The sequence below is a fragment of the Vigna unguiculata genome, unplaced genomic scaffold, assembly GCF_037176805.1.
Source record: "Vigna unguiculata cultivar grain cowpea cultivar isolate G323 ecotype 2 unplaced genomic scaffold, ASM3717680v1 ptg000093l, whole genome shotgun sequence".
NCBI classification, from domain to species: Eukaryota; Viridiplantae; Streptophyta; class Magnoliopsida; order Fabales; family Fabaceae; genus Vigna; species Vigna unguiculata.
This window is the reverse complement of record NW_028196736.1, coordinates 1-17,500: the sequence shown is the minus strand read 5'-3', so window position 1 is coordinate 17,500 and position 17,500 is coordinate 1. Positions and strand designations below refer to the sequence as shown.

General features: G+C 44.0%; 1 protein-coding gene across 1 annotated transcript; it reads left to right on the top strand.

Annotated features, from left to right (window-relative positions):
• Positions 1-1,065: 1,065 nt before the first annotated feature.
• LOC146876139 (uncharacterized) lies at positions 1,066-1,512 on the top strand. The gene has a single exon (XM_085669597.1). It carries the CDS (start codon positions 1,066-1,068, stop codon positions 1,510-1,512), a length of 447 nt encoding a protein of 148 aa, XP_085525723.1.
• The last annotated feature ends 15,988 nt before the right edge of the window (positions 1,513-17,500 follow it).

Genomic DNA, 17,500 nt, shown 5'->3' with positions numbered 1-17,500 from the left:
TAGAAGGGGCAAGAGATTTTAGGGAAATCAAACAAAGGAAGAGAGATGTGGGACCTGAAGTGAGGACCACGTGGGGCAGGATCCGACCCAGAGGTTTTGGAGTTGACAGCAGCTTTTCTTCCTCAAAGCCAGCCTCAAGGCACAAAGTGGAGGGCGAAAAGCCTTTTTGAATAAAGAAAGAGGGACTTCGATTGTCATCTAGTGATTTTTCATATACAGATTCTTGGCCTCAGGTCGAATTTCCTAGGAACGGAAGGAATGGCATATACTAAGATGCCGGCGGGAATGGATTCTTGAGCCCCTTATTTACTTTACCTGGCGCCAACCTAATAAAAGATCGAAGTACCAAATGCTTAGGTCACCCGAGAGAGGCCTACGGGGCATTACGAGATAAAAAGCTCCTAGGCCGTGGGTCAAGACCAGAGAGCTACAGGTACACCTGGGGCAACAGAGCACTCAGGCGGGGTCGGGGCAAGGGCAGCACGTCACGGAAGTTCTCAGCTTAATCTTACCAGCGCTATATCTTGGGTGCGCGATATGGTGGGACTGTCTAGCACAGACACCCCCAAGCATCCCTGAGTTACAGCAGCTGGCGGAGGCAACGCAAATCGGGGAACCGGCAAGTTATTCCGCAGAAGTCAGGCAGCTAGTAGACCACCTCAGTGAGCAAGCCAGGGAGGTGGCCAGTGAAGCTTCAATGGAAAGAACACCCACCCAGAGCTCTTGCAATGTGGATGGCTGGGCTAACGCTAGCATTCGCTATCTCCATAGCGCTTGCTCAAAAGGTCCGGGGTTATACTGGTTATTAATACGAGCCTGAAATTGATGGTAAAAGGTATACTACGCAAGAAGAGCTCCTCCCCTTAGCTTAGGAAAAAAAAGTCGAGTAGTCGTAATTCGAAAAAAATGAAGGTGGGGCTGGGCAGTAGCACCGAGATCTCATAGAGGAGGCATTTTTCTCGCGGGCTCCCTTTTAGATGTGGATTTAGGTGGTTTTTTTTTATGCAAGACGAGTTAAATGGGAAAAGAAAGGTGGAGGTTGACCTGCTTTGTGACAGATGTGGAATGGAGCCTGAATCTACCATTCATGTTTTAAAGGGCTGCCCCTGGGCATCTGGCATTTGGCTACTCTGCCCATTAGCCCTTCATACTCAACAGATGCAGGCTCTCAACTTCTCAGATTGGGTGAAGGAGATGGGGAAGTGTCTTGATGAAGAGCAGCTGGAACTTATGCTAGTAGTTGCATGGGCTTTATGGAGTGATATAAATTTGCTGCTGTTCCAGGACATACAGAACTATCCTGTGGATGTGGTGAACAAAGCAATCAGCTTCTTCGAAGAGTATAAGAAGGAGAAGCTAAAAATAGTGCAAACACCTATAGGTTGGCAGGCCCCACCCCATGGTGTTTATAAGATGAATACTGATGCTGCAATTTTTAACCAGCCCAGCAAGGGATTGGCTGCTTGCTTCATCCCGCCCTTCCCTCACCTGTCCCACGTGCCATTGATTTAGATGAATTAGCTGTTGCCGTTGGCGCTCTTCTCTTTTCTAAAGCAAGGAATTTCCTTTCATTCATAAGTAACACAAGAATTTATCAAGGTTGCAGGCAAGGCTACTAGAGAAGGGGTGAAACCAGCCAAGGGCGGGCTCCAAGGCGACAATAGCAATCGAGTGGCCAAGCGTTGAAAGAGAGGGAGGGCTAGCGGCAAAAAAGAAGAAGAATAACATAAGTTATTGAGGGGAGATCTTTTCACTCTTTCTCGATGCAATAATAGTCAGTCTAGTGACTTCTTGATAGCATTGGTCTCGGAAAGCCCTCCCTCGGTACCGGGCTAAGGATAGAAGCGATTCCACCGGAGTGAAATTCCGTACTTATCCCAGCTCTCAAGGAAGATTGGAAGTAGGTACCTATGTCATGCTGAATTTCAAAGTAGTTTTGAGGTAATCGATGGCATATTGCCTAGAAGCGTCAAAGACAGTGATCTATTTCGGTGTCGATATCGGCTCTGTTCATCGACCTGACTCTGTTTATCTCCGACTCTTTGTCCCGATCCGGTAACTACACGGCTTATTGTGGTAAAAGAGAAAGTCAAACTCACAACTCTTTTTCCTTTTCTCGTGCACTTTCCTAAGGGCTACGTACTTCACTCCATTACCTTCTCGAACTCTGACACTTCTCTCATTGTTAAATTGATATCTAAGCCCCTAACTTTGGCAAAGACTACTCGCTCGCTTTAAAAGCAACTCCATTGAGTCCTGTCAGATCGTTTATATAGAACCTTTATTCATATATGACCTTAGAAAGGTTCTGAAAGAAGAGTTCCATTCGATTATCCGGGCTCATTGCCTAGTCCCTCTAAACTATCTAAAGCCTGGGGATTCTCCTTACCAGATGATCTCCAGCCTGCATTGTGCCCCTCTCGGATACCCGGTCGACGTCACTCTTACCTAGGTAGACTGGCTATCCAACTGAATCGAGAGCCCAGCTCCCACTACTTCTTCGTAAGTGAGGTGAGGTACTTCTTTTGAATAGGCAGGGTTGTTCTAGGACAAGTGACGATGCTGACACCAAGGTTGCTTGCAAAGCATCGGATATGCGAAAGAGGGAGAATGTGCTACATCGGATATTGCTGTAGTTTATGAAAGAGCTGTAGTTGATGCTAAAGCATCGGTTACGAATGACCCAATCTATCTATGGTAACCACCCTTACTTTTAGTAGATGGAGATGCGCACCTAGGAAAGACGGATGAAAGAGAACCTGCCCTAAGAGATTGGCATAGGCCTGTGGGCCCGCTGCGGTAGAAGGCCTTTGCTGGCCTGTCGATCTATCCTGATTCACTTACTTACGCTATTTCTGACTAGAGAGAGGGCTTAGATCGGAGAGGAGCAGCTCTTTTCTTTTTCACATAAAGCAGTGATGAATGGGACGGAGCTGCTACAATCAATAGCTTCAGCTGCTTTATGTATTGGAGCAGAGGTGGCAGTTAGCAGCAGGAACAGGACCAGCAACTAGGGTTGTTCACAGAGCAGCCGTCTTTCCCTCTCAAGCGGAGAAGACATCAAAAGAATCTTTATCTATGGCTCTACCAGGGAATCCTAGTTAGTTATAGGGTTCTGAACCAGAGCAGAGATAGGAAAAAGCATATCCTATGTATACTGAACCTGAGCTTGCTTACCATAGGACTGCTATTGGATAGGTTTACCTTTTTTCTCCAACTCGCTTATTATAGTGGGAAGCTCGGCTGGTAAGGGATTCTATTAGGATAGGACTCCAACTGTAAGAACTGGCCTTAGTACTGCAGCAATTGGAAGGAGAACTGAAAAGACCTTCGACCATTTCATTTGGTAGCACGTTTAGCTCGTTATGGAACGTATTGTTAGAACTAGAAGTGTTCTTAGTCCAGGTAAGAGTCCAATGCTAGATTAATAATGTAAAATATGATATATCCTCAGGTATTTAATTGCTTGTTTGATAGAATAAGAAAGAAGTCTGTTTCCTATTGATAGTGGCACTCCCACAGGCTGGCGGGGAACTCCCATATGGATGGAGAAGAATTCATATATAGGCTATAGGCTTGAAAAGAGTGCTAGCTTTCGTTAGGCCTTTCTTTTCCTAAAGATAGGATCCCACCTTCCCTCATTCTGAGCAAGAACATCTTATTCAATTCAACAAGTGCTACCCACTAATCTAATCTCAGTCGAATGCTCCTTAAGTTTAAGGTTCTAGGGACTCCACCAGGGCACGGGAACAAAGGCAAGAGGAGCCGAGAGTCGGGAAAACTCCTTAATTAATAAGTTAATGCGGATCCGGAAGTCACTTCGTTCCCCAGCCCAGACTTCTTTTCCTTCTAGGCTTCCAGTAGCCCTTCCTTCACCAAGAGAAACCCTAGGAGAAGACCATGCTACCATAGAGAAGGGAAAGCCCACCTCGGAATTTGACCATGAGTTCACAGCTTAGGATCAGAAGGAACCCATCCCGTCTTTCATTAAAGCAATGGTCTACGACTCCGCTGCTTGCTTAGGATAGGAGAGCTCCTTTGTTATTTTTGTTCTACCGTTAAGAGAAGGATCACAAGCCCTAGTCCCAAGCTAAACAGCATATTTCTTCATCTGCACCGGAAAGGGATTCATGAGCAAGAGCTTCTTTTTAAGCTTCTTCAACAAAAGCAATTCTCTCTCCTTCCGTACCTGTTCAGCCGTGAACCACTTGGCTTCTGTGGCGAGAACATTTCCCACCCTACTCTGTAGAGAGAGCTTTTTCCCTCTTCTTCGGGCTCTCTTTTGGCCGGTCTTCGGTTAACACCGGCTGTCGATCAGGAATGAGGTCGTCGATCTCCAACTCAACCTCAGGTTCAGCCGCCTCATCCAAGATGGAGGGCTCTTTCAATCTCAGCTGATCAACATTGAAGACGGGGTGGGTGGCGGGCAGTTCTAGTTTGAACGCATTCTCCCCTTCCTTCTCTTGCAGAGTGAATGGTCCCGCAATGGTTTAAGCTTGCGGTTGGTACCCCCCCTTCCTTAGGCAACTTTAACCACAGTAGATCTCCCACCTGGAACTTATGATCGGCGGTTCCGTCTCGGTCGTGCCTTTGCTTCTGTTGCCTCTGCGTTTTCTCCTGAGTATCAGCAACCTGCCCATGGTACCGCCGTTCTCCAGGAAACTAATGGCTCGCAGCTGTTCAGCCGCTTCTCTAGGAGATAGGAGATGTACCGCTGACTGGGTTCAGGACACAACCATCGTCCGAACCGTCTGCTACCAAGTCCATGGGGGCCTTTGGTTGGAACCCATAACAAACTTAAAAAGCACTTCTGCCGGTCGACAAATGCGTGCTCCGGTTGTAGCAGTGTTGAATGAACGGCAGGTTTGGAACCAGACCGGGTAACTTGAAAGGTGGTCCCGATGTTCGATTCTCAAGAACCGACGGTTCTATTGGTGACCCATTCAAAACAAAATAAGCTAGCCGCTTTGACTTTGATTAGCCAATCGAGTGCGGGGGGTGCGGTGCTCCTCTTCATTTGTTCCCGTTAACGACCACAAAGCCCTTAACTGCTCCTCCTCGCTACTTGCCCTTTTTTACTACAAAGGTTTGACTAGCGCCCGGCAAAGGAATGATTTTTTCCCAAAGCCGACTTCCTCCTTTATCGAGCGGCTGTCTCTGTTGACGATAAAAGCGATGGTCCGGGCTGTTTGAAATAAGCGGTCATTTTGGTCAGTCTCAATACCACGTGAAGCGCGTGATCACCCAGATTCCTAATGCCTTCTATATCTTAATTATATATAATAACTTATCGACGTCAGCCCTTCTATTTTCCTATCTTCACCCTTCCTACTCCAGCTAATGGAAAAATGCCTTTGAATGGTCGTAATCGTCGACAACCCAACCGACGTCCACCATAGGCTCGGCGAGCTGTCCTCCTAGATTTCCCGATGGTAATGCCAGGGCCTTTACTGACGACTCTTGATGCCAAGAAGGAGACCGACTAGACGAGACAGACCATTGTTCATAGGTTGGTTATAAGCCCGGAGATCGAATCTGATTCATCCCCTTTGAGAGGGATTCTCGTGTCAACCATAGGAAGAAGAACTCGGTTACTCATCTTGGATCAATAGCTTTGTGCTGATCTACGAACGACCCTTCTTATTTTATTTCTACTTCTTCAAGTCTCCATCATCCCGATCTCTCTTTCCGGGGTTGCCTGTCCAAAGAAAACAGAACCTCTTCTAGTTCAAGGTCGGAATCCTCAAACCAATCAAAATATGATTTCTAGTTCACTATTCTTATGATAAGCAGTTATGTCTCATTCATGTGATGAGAAATATGAGAATGAAAATTAGAAAATGGAACATCTACGGCAGATTCTGTGCCCCAAATCATTTATACTTATGAAACTAAGCGGGCGGACCCCTCTCCAATGGAACAAAGGGGATCCGTAGGGCGGGCTCACTCACATACTGGATAGGTGGCTCGGAATGAGAGTGCTAGTTCCGTTCCCTCGGGGAAGAGAAAGCACGAATCTATTACAATCTTAGTAGAGAACAGAGGAGGAATGCCAGTACTGATTCTCTGAACTTGAAGCTCGCTCTTCGACCCGTACCGTACCCTGTACACTCGGCTATTCTCCCGATTCAACTCCCTCTGTCTACGCTGGGAAAAGGGCTGCCAGAGTAGAGTGAGGGCTTTGTCTCTTTCTGTTTGTGCCAGCTGGCCCTGACCGAATGTTCTGACTCCCGGTAATCGAATGGGTGGTAGTTGGGTTGGCTTTGGCGAAACTTTTTGTCTATGAGCTGTTTTGACTGCTTTCTTCCCGTACTCGGATATTAAGAAGCCGTAGGGATTCACTCATTTCATTGCCTCAGCCCTTCAAGGTGGTGCACAGCCACCATACCTGATTGCTTTGTGTTTCAAACTCCCCTGCCCCATCCTTTGACCCTGCTTGAATCCAGGGTCAGAAGAAATCCCTTGAAAGGAAAGGCAGGCTGGAAATGAATGGTTTCCTAAGATGTCTTTTACCCTGTCGCTTGCCTATTTACCCAGAGAGAAAAAAGATTCGAACGGGAAAAAAGAGATCCAAAAAAGTTAGATATTTCTACCAGTGGTCATTATAGCTTCTCCTTCTGATCCGACAAAATGCGCAAAACCCATGGAAGTTACAAAAAGCATGGATCGAAGAATATAGTTCATTTGCTTTTTTTTGACAATTGTGCCTCAATCTTCAACGTTTCAAAAAGTCATCTTTCTGAGTGCGCTTGACCGCCTTACTTTACTCGCGGTACACTTACTATATTCCGCAGAGGTTGGCTAGAGCTTATTTCACAGCAAGACTGAATGGAATTAGCCTCGTAGAACTGAACTACCTTGATCTAAATCTCTGGAACTCACAGAAGACCAAGGCACATCCTCTCAATTCAGCATAAGCTTGGGATCTTTCTTTCCTCAAAGCTAAAGCCCTTGAAGCCAGGTCTTTTTTCTCTTCTTTAAAGCCTGGAGCTAGTGTATGAGTTTATTATATCGTAAGTAAGTTGATATTGTCAGTTTCCTTGTTCACAAGACTCTGAAGCTTATCTGCTAAATCAGAGTGAAAGAGAAGACTGCTTTCAAGGCTTGTTGAAAAGAAAAAGATGTATCCTAGGACCTTCACCACATTCACAGGTGGAAAAGAGACCGTCCCTTACTCATAAGCAGGAAAAGATCTAACTTGCCCTATCAAAAGACCTTTTTATGAAAGATTGATCCTGTCGCTTTCGTGTCTATTCAACTGTATGGATCCCCAGCTTTCCAACTGCCTTCTTTTCAGAAGGACTCTAACTGGCGAATGAAACTCCAACTCAATCTCCTGGAAAGAGAAGAGGACAGGCTGGAAGTGGGACTAGATCCCCAAGCCCAAGGAACTAGTATTCCAGAATGAAAGTACTCCAACTGGGAAGAAGACGGATACAAGGATAGCAACTACAACTCGATGTTGGGAATAGGATCTAATGAGATGAAAAGGAAATGGAACTTCTTCTTCGATCCCTTCCCGCCGTTTAGGATTCGAGTAGCGGTTCGTTTTAGACAAATGAATATTATGTCAGCGAAGCATCTGAGTAGCACCCATTTCCCGCAAATGATTAGTGGAACTTCAAATACATACTGAATATTCATAGTGATACGTAGTGAATCTTTCCTAAAGCCTGGCTTTTAGCCTTTTGCCTGCTTCTGCTTGTTATTCTGCCTCTTCAAGTGTCCTAAGACTAGTTCCTTTGTAACTAATATCCACTCATAGGGGGATACTCCGAATATCTATTGTCGGAGAATAAGCCGATAGATAGAATATCCTGAGGAGAAGAATCGGATAGGGAGTGAGGTAGCGGTGATCCAAGCAAGATAGTCTGGAGCAAGTGCAAAGAGAATACCTCTGCTGTTAGCTAAGGCTAGTCACCTCAAGTCTTTGTATGGACAATAGATATTGTTGTAGAGGTACTTTCTCTGGGTTCTTCCCGGGGGGGTCTAACCATCTTACTAGCTCGTACTTCCTTGATCCCTTTTTTTTGGCTTGAGCAAAGGACTTTCACGACACGAGAAGAAGGCTTCCGTTAATGGGTTAATGTATGTAGATGTCGTGGTGAACGGTTAAAACCCGAGAAAGACAAAGACAGGCTTTTGATCCATTTCACCAGCTGTAAGACTGGAGCTGATTCCAGTAAGTCTCGTACTATTGAGCAGTTCTGGAACAATTTATACAGTCAGCTGTCGGGGATTGCTAAGTCTTTCACTTCGGGTTCTAATGTTGGTCAGTATCACGATGATGTTATAAGGTTGTTGTTGGATTCAAAGCTGAAAAGACAAGGTATTGGGTTTACCAAGACAGAGTTGATTTATTTACAGAACCATATGGAAGATCTTACATTAGCTATTCGAGTCAAATCATAGGATTGAAAGCCGATTGCTACTTTCTTGCCTTGGGGCATCGCATTCTGGATAACGTAATAAAAAAGTCTTTCTCTACTCTCTTCAGTCTGGTTTGCTTTAGAAGTAAGCAAGCAAAGACAAGTGGTAGGCCTATATGGAGATAGTTCGTTAGTATGCCCGTTTTTTTTCCTTAGTCAAAGGGCGTGTTAAAAGAAGCTTCTAGGTCAGTTTATTAGCATGCAAAAATATAAGCTAAAGCAAGAAGAAAAGGGATGCGCTTTCGCGCTAGTCGCTCATCCGTAGCTTGGTCTTGACGCATGCCAAAAAAGCCATTCTTTGGGACGTAGAAAGGAAATATCCTAATTCAGTAGAGGACGTAGCTGGCGCACAAGACGAAGGAGGACAGAAGGGGTTCGGGGGAGGAGCTCTCGGCACATAGTCAGTCGGCATGGTCTTGAATGACCCATAGGCTTTGGGCTTCGATGGCTGCTTGAAAGACGCAGATTGGGAAGTTGGCTATGGTCCGTCGTGCATTGTGCAGACGACTGATGGCTTACGTTGCCAAGAGGGCATTGTGAGACAAAGGAAAGGGCTGAAAAGGATGGTGCCCAGGATCTCACTATTACCTATGCATGTGCAAGAATGCGATACGGTAGAGGTCGATGTGTCATTGGGACACTTAGCGTGGTAGACCGGGCTAGAGTGCTGTTACCACTCCTCATACGGAAGAAATGCCATGATGCTCTCTTGTGGCAATTGAAGTTCCACTTCACTTCAAGGGGATGTGATGTCTGGTGTGGCGAACCGTCATCACTACTGCAGGAGAGAGCTGCAATGAGACTCGCTGCAGAAGTCGAGTTAGACGACCGCGTCCTGTTGCGTTCACGGGCGAAGACAGGACTCAAGCTTCGTAGTTAGGGCAAAGTACTGGCATGCTGCTATTGGTAGACTGATGAAGTCACAAAGGCTGAATTGGAAAAAGTCGGATACCTTCATAAGGGTTTGGCATGAGTTAGCGGGAGACTCTGTGACGGCTCACTGGTTGGTGAGAACGCTGGATGAAAACGAAGTTGCTAGAATGCTGTTTCGAAAGGGCCGTTCCAAGGGGAGGCGAACCCTCCAGTTTGCTTGACAGGGTGAATCTAGGTGCCGTTTTCTCTGTTATGTTAAGGTTAGTTATGAACCCAGAGGGCTGTGCGGAATGTTTGTGGCATGTCGAAAATGTGGGCTAAGACTAAGAGGGCTCGCAAGAAGAAATCAGTGTCCATTCATACTGGTGGGTGAAAGAAGGGCTTTATGAAAAGGCGTAGCTGCAATTGGGCTTTGGCTTGTACTTGACTTGAATCGATCTTGCCTTGGTGTTGCCCGAAGGGCGAGATTGACCTTTCTCCTCCGTTAACAGACTAGGCTAAGAAAGCATAAAATCCCGCTCACCACTTTATCTTTGCTTTGAATAGCTATCCCTTCGTACTAAAGGGATGAAGTAATGGATGCAGACTAAGAAGACTTGAAAATAGGTTCAGATTTAGCATGAATAAAGAAAGGACCTGCAACGGCAGAAACTATTTAACGGAATGAAAGAGCTTAAATAGTTACTCTGTTTGGAATCATAGCAGGAAAGACGAGCTAAGCTTGAAACTCCTAGGCAACAAGTCTTTGATTCGATTGATTTTCACTCTTTCGTCCAAAAACTCTAACTAGTCCATCAGCCAAGCCCTTCTGACTCTCCTATTCGTCCAGTTAAGAAAGGAAGCTTCGAGGCATAGGACCGTGAGGTGCTTTTAGCGAAGCCGGGATTAAGGAAGTTCAGTTGAGTTTCCTGCCTCTATCTTCTAGTTATGTACCTTATAGCCCGCCTAGTCCCCTTTTGGGAGGAGTAGTGCCAGTAAGGGTAAGACTCTCATATGATCATTCCTAGTTTCCAGCCATCGATTGAGTTGCAGTCCTTTGCTCAACCAGTTACACGCCTGTTGAATTGGACTTTTTTTTTCAAGCAGTCTTACAGCCGAGTCTTTCTTTGAGATGTAGACGCATAGGTTAGTGCTTCGCTTTCACTAGAATATTTCCTCCTGTGCTATTTTGGCATATCATCCAATTCCAGTTTTCCAGCCTTTGACTTTGAATCCCTTTCAGTGGGCAAAGTCAATCCATCAGTAAGGGGCGGAGGAAGCACTATTTCAAGTGTTCAAATTGGAAAAGCTCTTTTATCTCCCGCAGGAAGAAGAAAGAAAAGAAGCCAGCGAACTCTTATCTTAAGAGGGCAGTCTCCTTACCTCTTTTCTGCTAGCCATAGAGTTTGAGTCTTAAAGCACGCCAGCCTCGGGAGTTCCATTCTATAGTGGTCAGCCTTTCCATTCCATCTCTTGGCATTTATCTTACAACCATTGTTAGCTCTCTGCCAGCCCGTGCCAGGTCAGTCATAAGCACTAACGAAGGCTGACCACTTACTTGAAAGGGGATTCAAATAGAGCAGCTTTGATAGAAGCGATAGAAGCAGGAGGAGAGGCAGTTTCACTATATCCTGCAAGTACGTCAAAAGCAGTTCAATCAAGCTAATGTTTTCAAGCCAGTGATCAAGCTTAGTCAAATAAGGATTTTAGCTCAAAAGCTCCTTCTAAGGCTAGCCATAAAGTGAAAGAGTACTGGGCGCAGGCGAGCTAACAGTCTGGGGGCCCACCTTTTATACCATTAATAGCGTGTCTAACGAGTCTATCCGTCTAAGTCTCAGAGGAGTCGGGGACAGACCGATGTCCTTCCCTTGCAGGCATTTCGTACCTGGGGCAAGCTCCATTTCAGCCAATGCCAGTCTTAGTTCTTCTCCCTTACCTGGGAGGTTTAACATAGATTGATTACCTGGGGAGCCTCTAGTCTCTAGCCCTGTACAAGTATAGGGTCTTTCAGGCTTTATGTACTATATTAGCGTATTACCAGTTGCCTTCCCCACCCTACGGACCGACATGACCTTCAAAATAATCAAGGTCAATGCCGGAGAAAAGCTTCTTCTTGGGATCAATCAAAGGCAAACCTTGTCCTTTCAGGCCAAAGAGTGCCCTGATTCCATTGTTCACCTCTAGAGTTCACAAACTCGACCAGGTGTCGGAAAGCGGCTAACTCGAACGTTTGAGCAGGAAAAGGAGACCTAATCTTGCAAAAATGATCCTTGTGAAAAGCTTTCCACAGATGGTGGAGTGAACAAGAAAAGAAGAGGGTCAAGCTTTTCCAGCAGTCAAGCCAGATGCGGATTGAATAGCTGCGCTTACTCCTTCAACCCCGAAAAGATCGGATTTGCGCTAATGCGGATTCGATAGCGCCGTTTTCTTCCTTTACACAAGGCCATGCCTTTTATACGACAGGACCAATGGCAACTGATGAAACAAGAGAAAATGCTATTGAACCACACTCACTAATTGGCCTATCCGGTTCTATAGATTAGACTGCCAAGGTGTCTTGCTCAAAGCTTAAAGGCAAAGATCACATTCCTACTGTCAAGCTAAAGGCGAAAGATAGGGGCGCAAACGCTAAAAAGCCGTTGCGCTAACGCTATGGAGTTTGATTGCAGGGCAGGAACGAGAAGAAGAAGGCTTTTCGCTTCGCTTTCGGAGTTCAAGCTTAAGGCCTGAGGAATGCATTTGAATTATCATTTTCATTTCAGCAACTCCCCAGACTCGAACTGGAAGGGCTCTGCTCAAGCCTATTTTCTAAAGCTAAAGTATACTTTGTAATTCCGAGTCACAGGAAAATAGGGGAATATGGAATGGAATTGATTACTAAGTCGACAGTGAAGTAAGACTCTCGGGAAGAGAAGAGAAAGGAAAGGAACTGAAATAGTGTAGTTCAGAGTTTGTTTTGTAGTTGGAGTTCCTGAGCCTATAAGTTAGCAATCTATCTTCATACCTCTCCCGTTAGCTACATAGTAACCTCTTCCCTGTCTTGTCTTTCAAGAGAAGTGAAGTGGGCGAACGATAAGAAGAGTGACTTTCTCTCTTTGCTCTCCGTAATAGAATATGATTGATTAAGGAAACCCCTGCTTCTTAGAGGAAGGTATAATCCCAGGTAAGAGATATGAGGCTCTCGACCGATAGGGAGAGGAGGAAGGATTTGCTTTTGAATCTAGTTTAGTTGCAAGCGTAAGCGAAACTCAGAACTCCATTTCTAGGAAATAAAATAAGGCATTTCAACTGTTCCCCGGTCACCTATGCAATTTCCTCATCTGTGACTCTCCTACGGGAAAGATTAAGAAAAGCATATGGAGGAGAGTTCGATGTAACTTGTAGATTTCTTTCTACCTTTTCTTCTTTAGCTGAGTTCTCTGTAAGCGAATGAGCTGCTCAAAACCCTTTCATTTCGTTGTTAAGGCCTCTTTCTTAAGGGGGAATACCCAAGGGAATGTTGGCAAATGATATTTTCTTTAGTAACAGATGCCTTCTCCGACATGTCTCGTATGTCAAGCTCTTTTCTAGACCTCATGTGGGAGAGGTACGATGTTACTGCTTGACCTATAACAAGCTCTCGAGTGGGAACAGGATCTCTTACTGCTGATAGGTATGTAATCGAAGAATCTGGATCTGCGAGATATGGATATGAAAGAGGATATGCTCGAACCGGACCGCATCTCTAGTTGCACATAGATAATCTGCTGGTGGACCCCCTTTCCTTTCTTTGATTCAAAACTCGGTCGAATACGTCGTTCACCTTTGTGGTGGATCGACGAGAGTGCGCCTAGCCAGGAGTGTGATTGGTGTCACCTTCCGTGCGCTAGCTGTGCCTTTGCCGGATGTTTATTCGCCCACTCCTTCACAGAGCGATGACTAAGAGTCGGGAATTCTCATTTAGTAGAGCCTGAAAGCCGCGCTTGGCTTGATTTGGGATCGGGTCATAACTAGGAAAATAGTGAAGGGTATTTATATGCCTATATTATATGGTAAAACAATGAATAGCACAATTAAGGATCTTATAGAGAATCTTAGTCAGGACGTCTTGCCAAAGGAATGTTCAAAACTGGCGGCTCTATGCTACCAATTTTAGAAACTAAGATATAGTAATATGGAAACATTGATCCAGCTGATCAGCCTGGTAGGTCGGATCTGCTCTTCCCTAGAGCGACCTGTCTTGTACAGCGCAGAATATTATAGCACCTCTCAGGATTATAAAAAGATGGAAAAAAACTCTGTTAGAGTTTTCGACAAAAACTTGAGAAAGCCTCATAATGTCACCCTTACGGTTCCCTCTAATATACGGGATAAGAGAAAAAGTCGGGCCTCCACATTCGTGAACTTCATTCATCAAAAAGATGCTCAAATAGCTATGTCTATAGCGTTCAACGCGCACGAATATCCTTTTCCTCTGTATACAGTGCACGACAACTTCATAACTAATACAAAGAATTGTGAAGCTCTGCCTGTCTATTATCTAAATGTAATTAAGGGTAAGGGGACCCCACTTCAAATCATTAACCGCTTTATTTATACAAATATTATCAAACCTGTTTTCAATACTGGCCACAGTCAAAGATATTACTCAATGGAACATTTTGATGATAAGATCATATCACTCAATATTCTAGATGAGTTCTTAAAAATTGGAGGCACTCCTCAATCCGAGGCCGGGAATGTAGCAGGTTGGAAGAAAATAATCGAGCAGTTCAAACAAAGATATGTACTATATACTATGGAAGTCTGCGGACCTCCCGATGATGATGATGATGAGGTAAAGGACACGAGATTTGATAATCATTTGAAAAAGTGGGTCAAGTTCAGGAATCAACTCCAAGGGAGATCTTGTATACACCATTAAATCATGATGATGAAAAGCCCTGGCGATTGGGGAAGGCATAATGTTCCGTACACGACAGACTGTCGTACTCTATCAACTGAAAAACATTATTTCACCGTATTCAGTCCTTATCTAGTAAGAAATTGATATTCCCCCACCCTAGTTTACTAATTCCGTTTTTGGAGTTTACAGAACCTGTATCGGTCCACGAGACAGACCTCCTCAGCCTAAGTGTGATGGATCTTTTAGTACAGGATGTTTATCCTGTCATAGGAGGTTACGCGAAAGCAAATATCATATTCTATTTGAAAATCGGAGAAAATGATGTAATCGCAAAACCACTAAATAAACAATCTATTCCCTTAACGTTGGATGATGGTACACCAATTTCTAAGTCTGATATATATGCTCATGTGTAGAATAGTATATTAAAATGAATAGAGCTTTATGATGGACATTCGGTTGTTAGAATAGCTATTTGAGCTCATTTTCAAAATGCTATCAAAGAACCACTTACTCATTTGAAAGAGGAGTTGCTAGAGGAGGTTCTCTCTGAATGCTTTAAGCCAGCTTCTGGCGAATTCGATATTACCGATTTACCTGTGAAAAGTATTCGTTCTACTTCTCGAGAGTATTCTAAGTATATAACTGTTCCTAGGAAATCGGGGAATAAAGGCCTGAAGCCGTTCTTGGTGGCCGATATTGAGACCATAATGATCGAGAATCTTCATGTACCCTATGCGGTAGGTGTCATGGTGGTGAATCCGGGGATTCAAGTTAGGGTTGATAGGATCGATACTTACTTCAGCGAAGATTACTCTTCAAGAGTATTCCCTACCTTTGAAGAAAGGAGCACCCGAATGCTCTAATCTTTTCTCTTGAGGGTTGCGTCTATTACTCGACAAAATAGCTCGGCTAAAACTATCTACTTTCATAACTTAGGTCGATTCGATGGTATTTTCCTACTGAAGCACCTAGCATTATATCATCCTAATTACACGGTAAAGCCCCTTATGAGAGACCATATACTCTACGAGATTGCTGTCTATTCAAAGAATAGGCATTTATTTACATTCAGAGACTCCTTACGTCTACTCCCCGGCAAACTAGATGACCTTGCTAAGAATCTATGCCCAGAGTTAGGTTCTAAAGGTTCTATTTCCTATGAGGATGTCAGACTTGAAACTCTTAGTACTCTTAAAGAGAGTTTGTTAGACTATATGAAGCAGGATATTCTTCTGCTTGGGGGTATTATGCAGACCTTCCAGGACATCTATTATAAGGCTTACCAGGCCGACATTGTCAATAAGCTAACAACAGCCTCACTGGCTCTCAGTCTCTTTAGTGAGAAATATTACGATGAAAAGAAGCACAGTATCCACATCCCTAATCAGAATGAGGATGGATACTTTTATTCGGCGTGGATATTACGGTGGGCATACCGACACATACACCCCATACGGTCAAAATCTATACTACTATGATGTGAACTCTCTCTATCCGTTTGTTATGAAGGAATTCCCAATGCCTGGGGGTATACCGGTCTGGCATTCTGATTTAGAATCCATTCCATTAGATAGCATGTTTGGGTTCATTGAAGCTTATGTTGAATGCCCCCAGAGTATAAAGAAACCTTTTCTACCCTATCGGAATAAGGATGGCACTCTTCTCTTTCCAACTGGTACCTTTGTTGGGGTTTACTATAGTGAGGAGCTCAAGTATGCAAAAGAAATAGGCTACACTATAATACCTATTTGTGGATACCTCTTTGAGGAGATGGAAAGTCCATTCAAGGGCTACGTGAACTCTCTCTTTGAAAGCAGATCCAATGCTAAAAAGATGGGAAATAATGCCCTTTCTTTTGTATATAAATTACTAATGAACTCATTCTATGGTAGATTTGGCATCAATCCTCAAAGCACAAAAACCGAGATATGCAAGAAATCTAGACGTGACCTTTTATTTAGACGCGAAGAGTTTATAGACGAAGTCTTTCTTAGAGAGGATCTATACATGGTATCTTATCTTACCAATTCGGGTAAGGGGCCTTCTTATTGGGATCCCCAAAAGAACTCCGCGGTCCAACTATCCGCTGCGATCACAGCCAGCGCTAGGATCTATATGTACAAGTATATATCAAGAGAAGATTGCTTCTATACAGACACCGACTCTATTGTCCTGGGTAAACCTCTTCCGGAGGAAGATATTTCCTCTTCTGTATTAGGTCAATTCAAATTAGAAGATAGGATCTTGGAGGGATACTTTTTAGCACCTCAATGCTATTGCTTTACCACAGAAGAATCTGAAGGTATTAAGAAGGTCTTCAAGTTCAAGGGAGCGGGTAGAAGTGTTATAACTCCTGAATGGTTTGAAGAGCAGTACGCCAACCCCTCTAAAACTATAAGTGAGAAGGTCACTTTTCATTTTCGACCCGATTGGAAAGAACTTGAGGTTCAAATGAAAGATAGTACTACAACTCTTAGAACTATCGGTAACATCAAGAGGAAGTCCTTATTGGATGAATCTGGGAAATGTGTAGGTACAGATCCACTTGATATCAATGACTTGTCATGTCTAAATAACATTAGTACAAAAGTCTGAAATAATTTTAAAAAGAAATATGCGATTTTAGAAAAAGAGAATCATGCTCTTTCTCTGAAATTAGTTAAGCTGGAACAGGAAAGAGGTAGAATAGCCCAGCAGGGAGTAGAATCACGAAAGAAGACCCTTACATTAGAAGATCAGAATACATTAGAGCAAAAGAATGCTAAAAGGGGTGAAGAGGAAAGGAACGAAGAGAATGTCAATGAGGAAAGAGGTGAAGAGAATATCAATACGGTGAAAGATCGAAGAAGGACTATCTCTAAAAAAGATGGGGATCCAGAGACGAAGCCACCCGATAATGGATGTGGATAAAAGACATTAGATAAAGGAAAGATGTCAACAGTTTTCAAAGACAAGAAAAAAGCTATGCGATAGAAAACCGCGGATCTCAATAGAATGGACCGACTCTCTAGTAAGGACCCGTCCCACACAGTGTACTACTATCGGCCCCTTCATGAATATCAGATTCATCACTGTTAGTCAATCGAGGAATCTCGACTGTCAAGGAGAAGAGCCTTGCTCGTTAGCGTCATTGCGTGCAACTCATAATATAACAGAACTTTTCAAACAATAGGTTATGAAATAGCTTAGTTAGCTATACTAAGGTCCGTAGTAACTCTACCTATAGGTAGAGGAAGGACTCCCATCCTAAGGATCTATAGGCAAGTATTGAATCATATCCAATAATCTAACTAGAACTCCGGATCGAAGTGGGTAAATAAGAGAAGAGGAA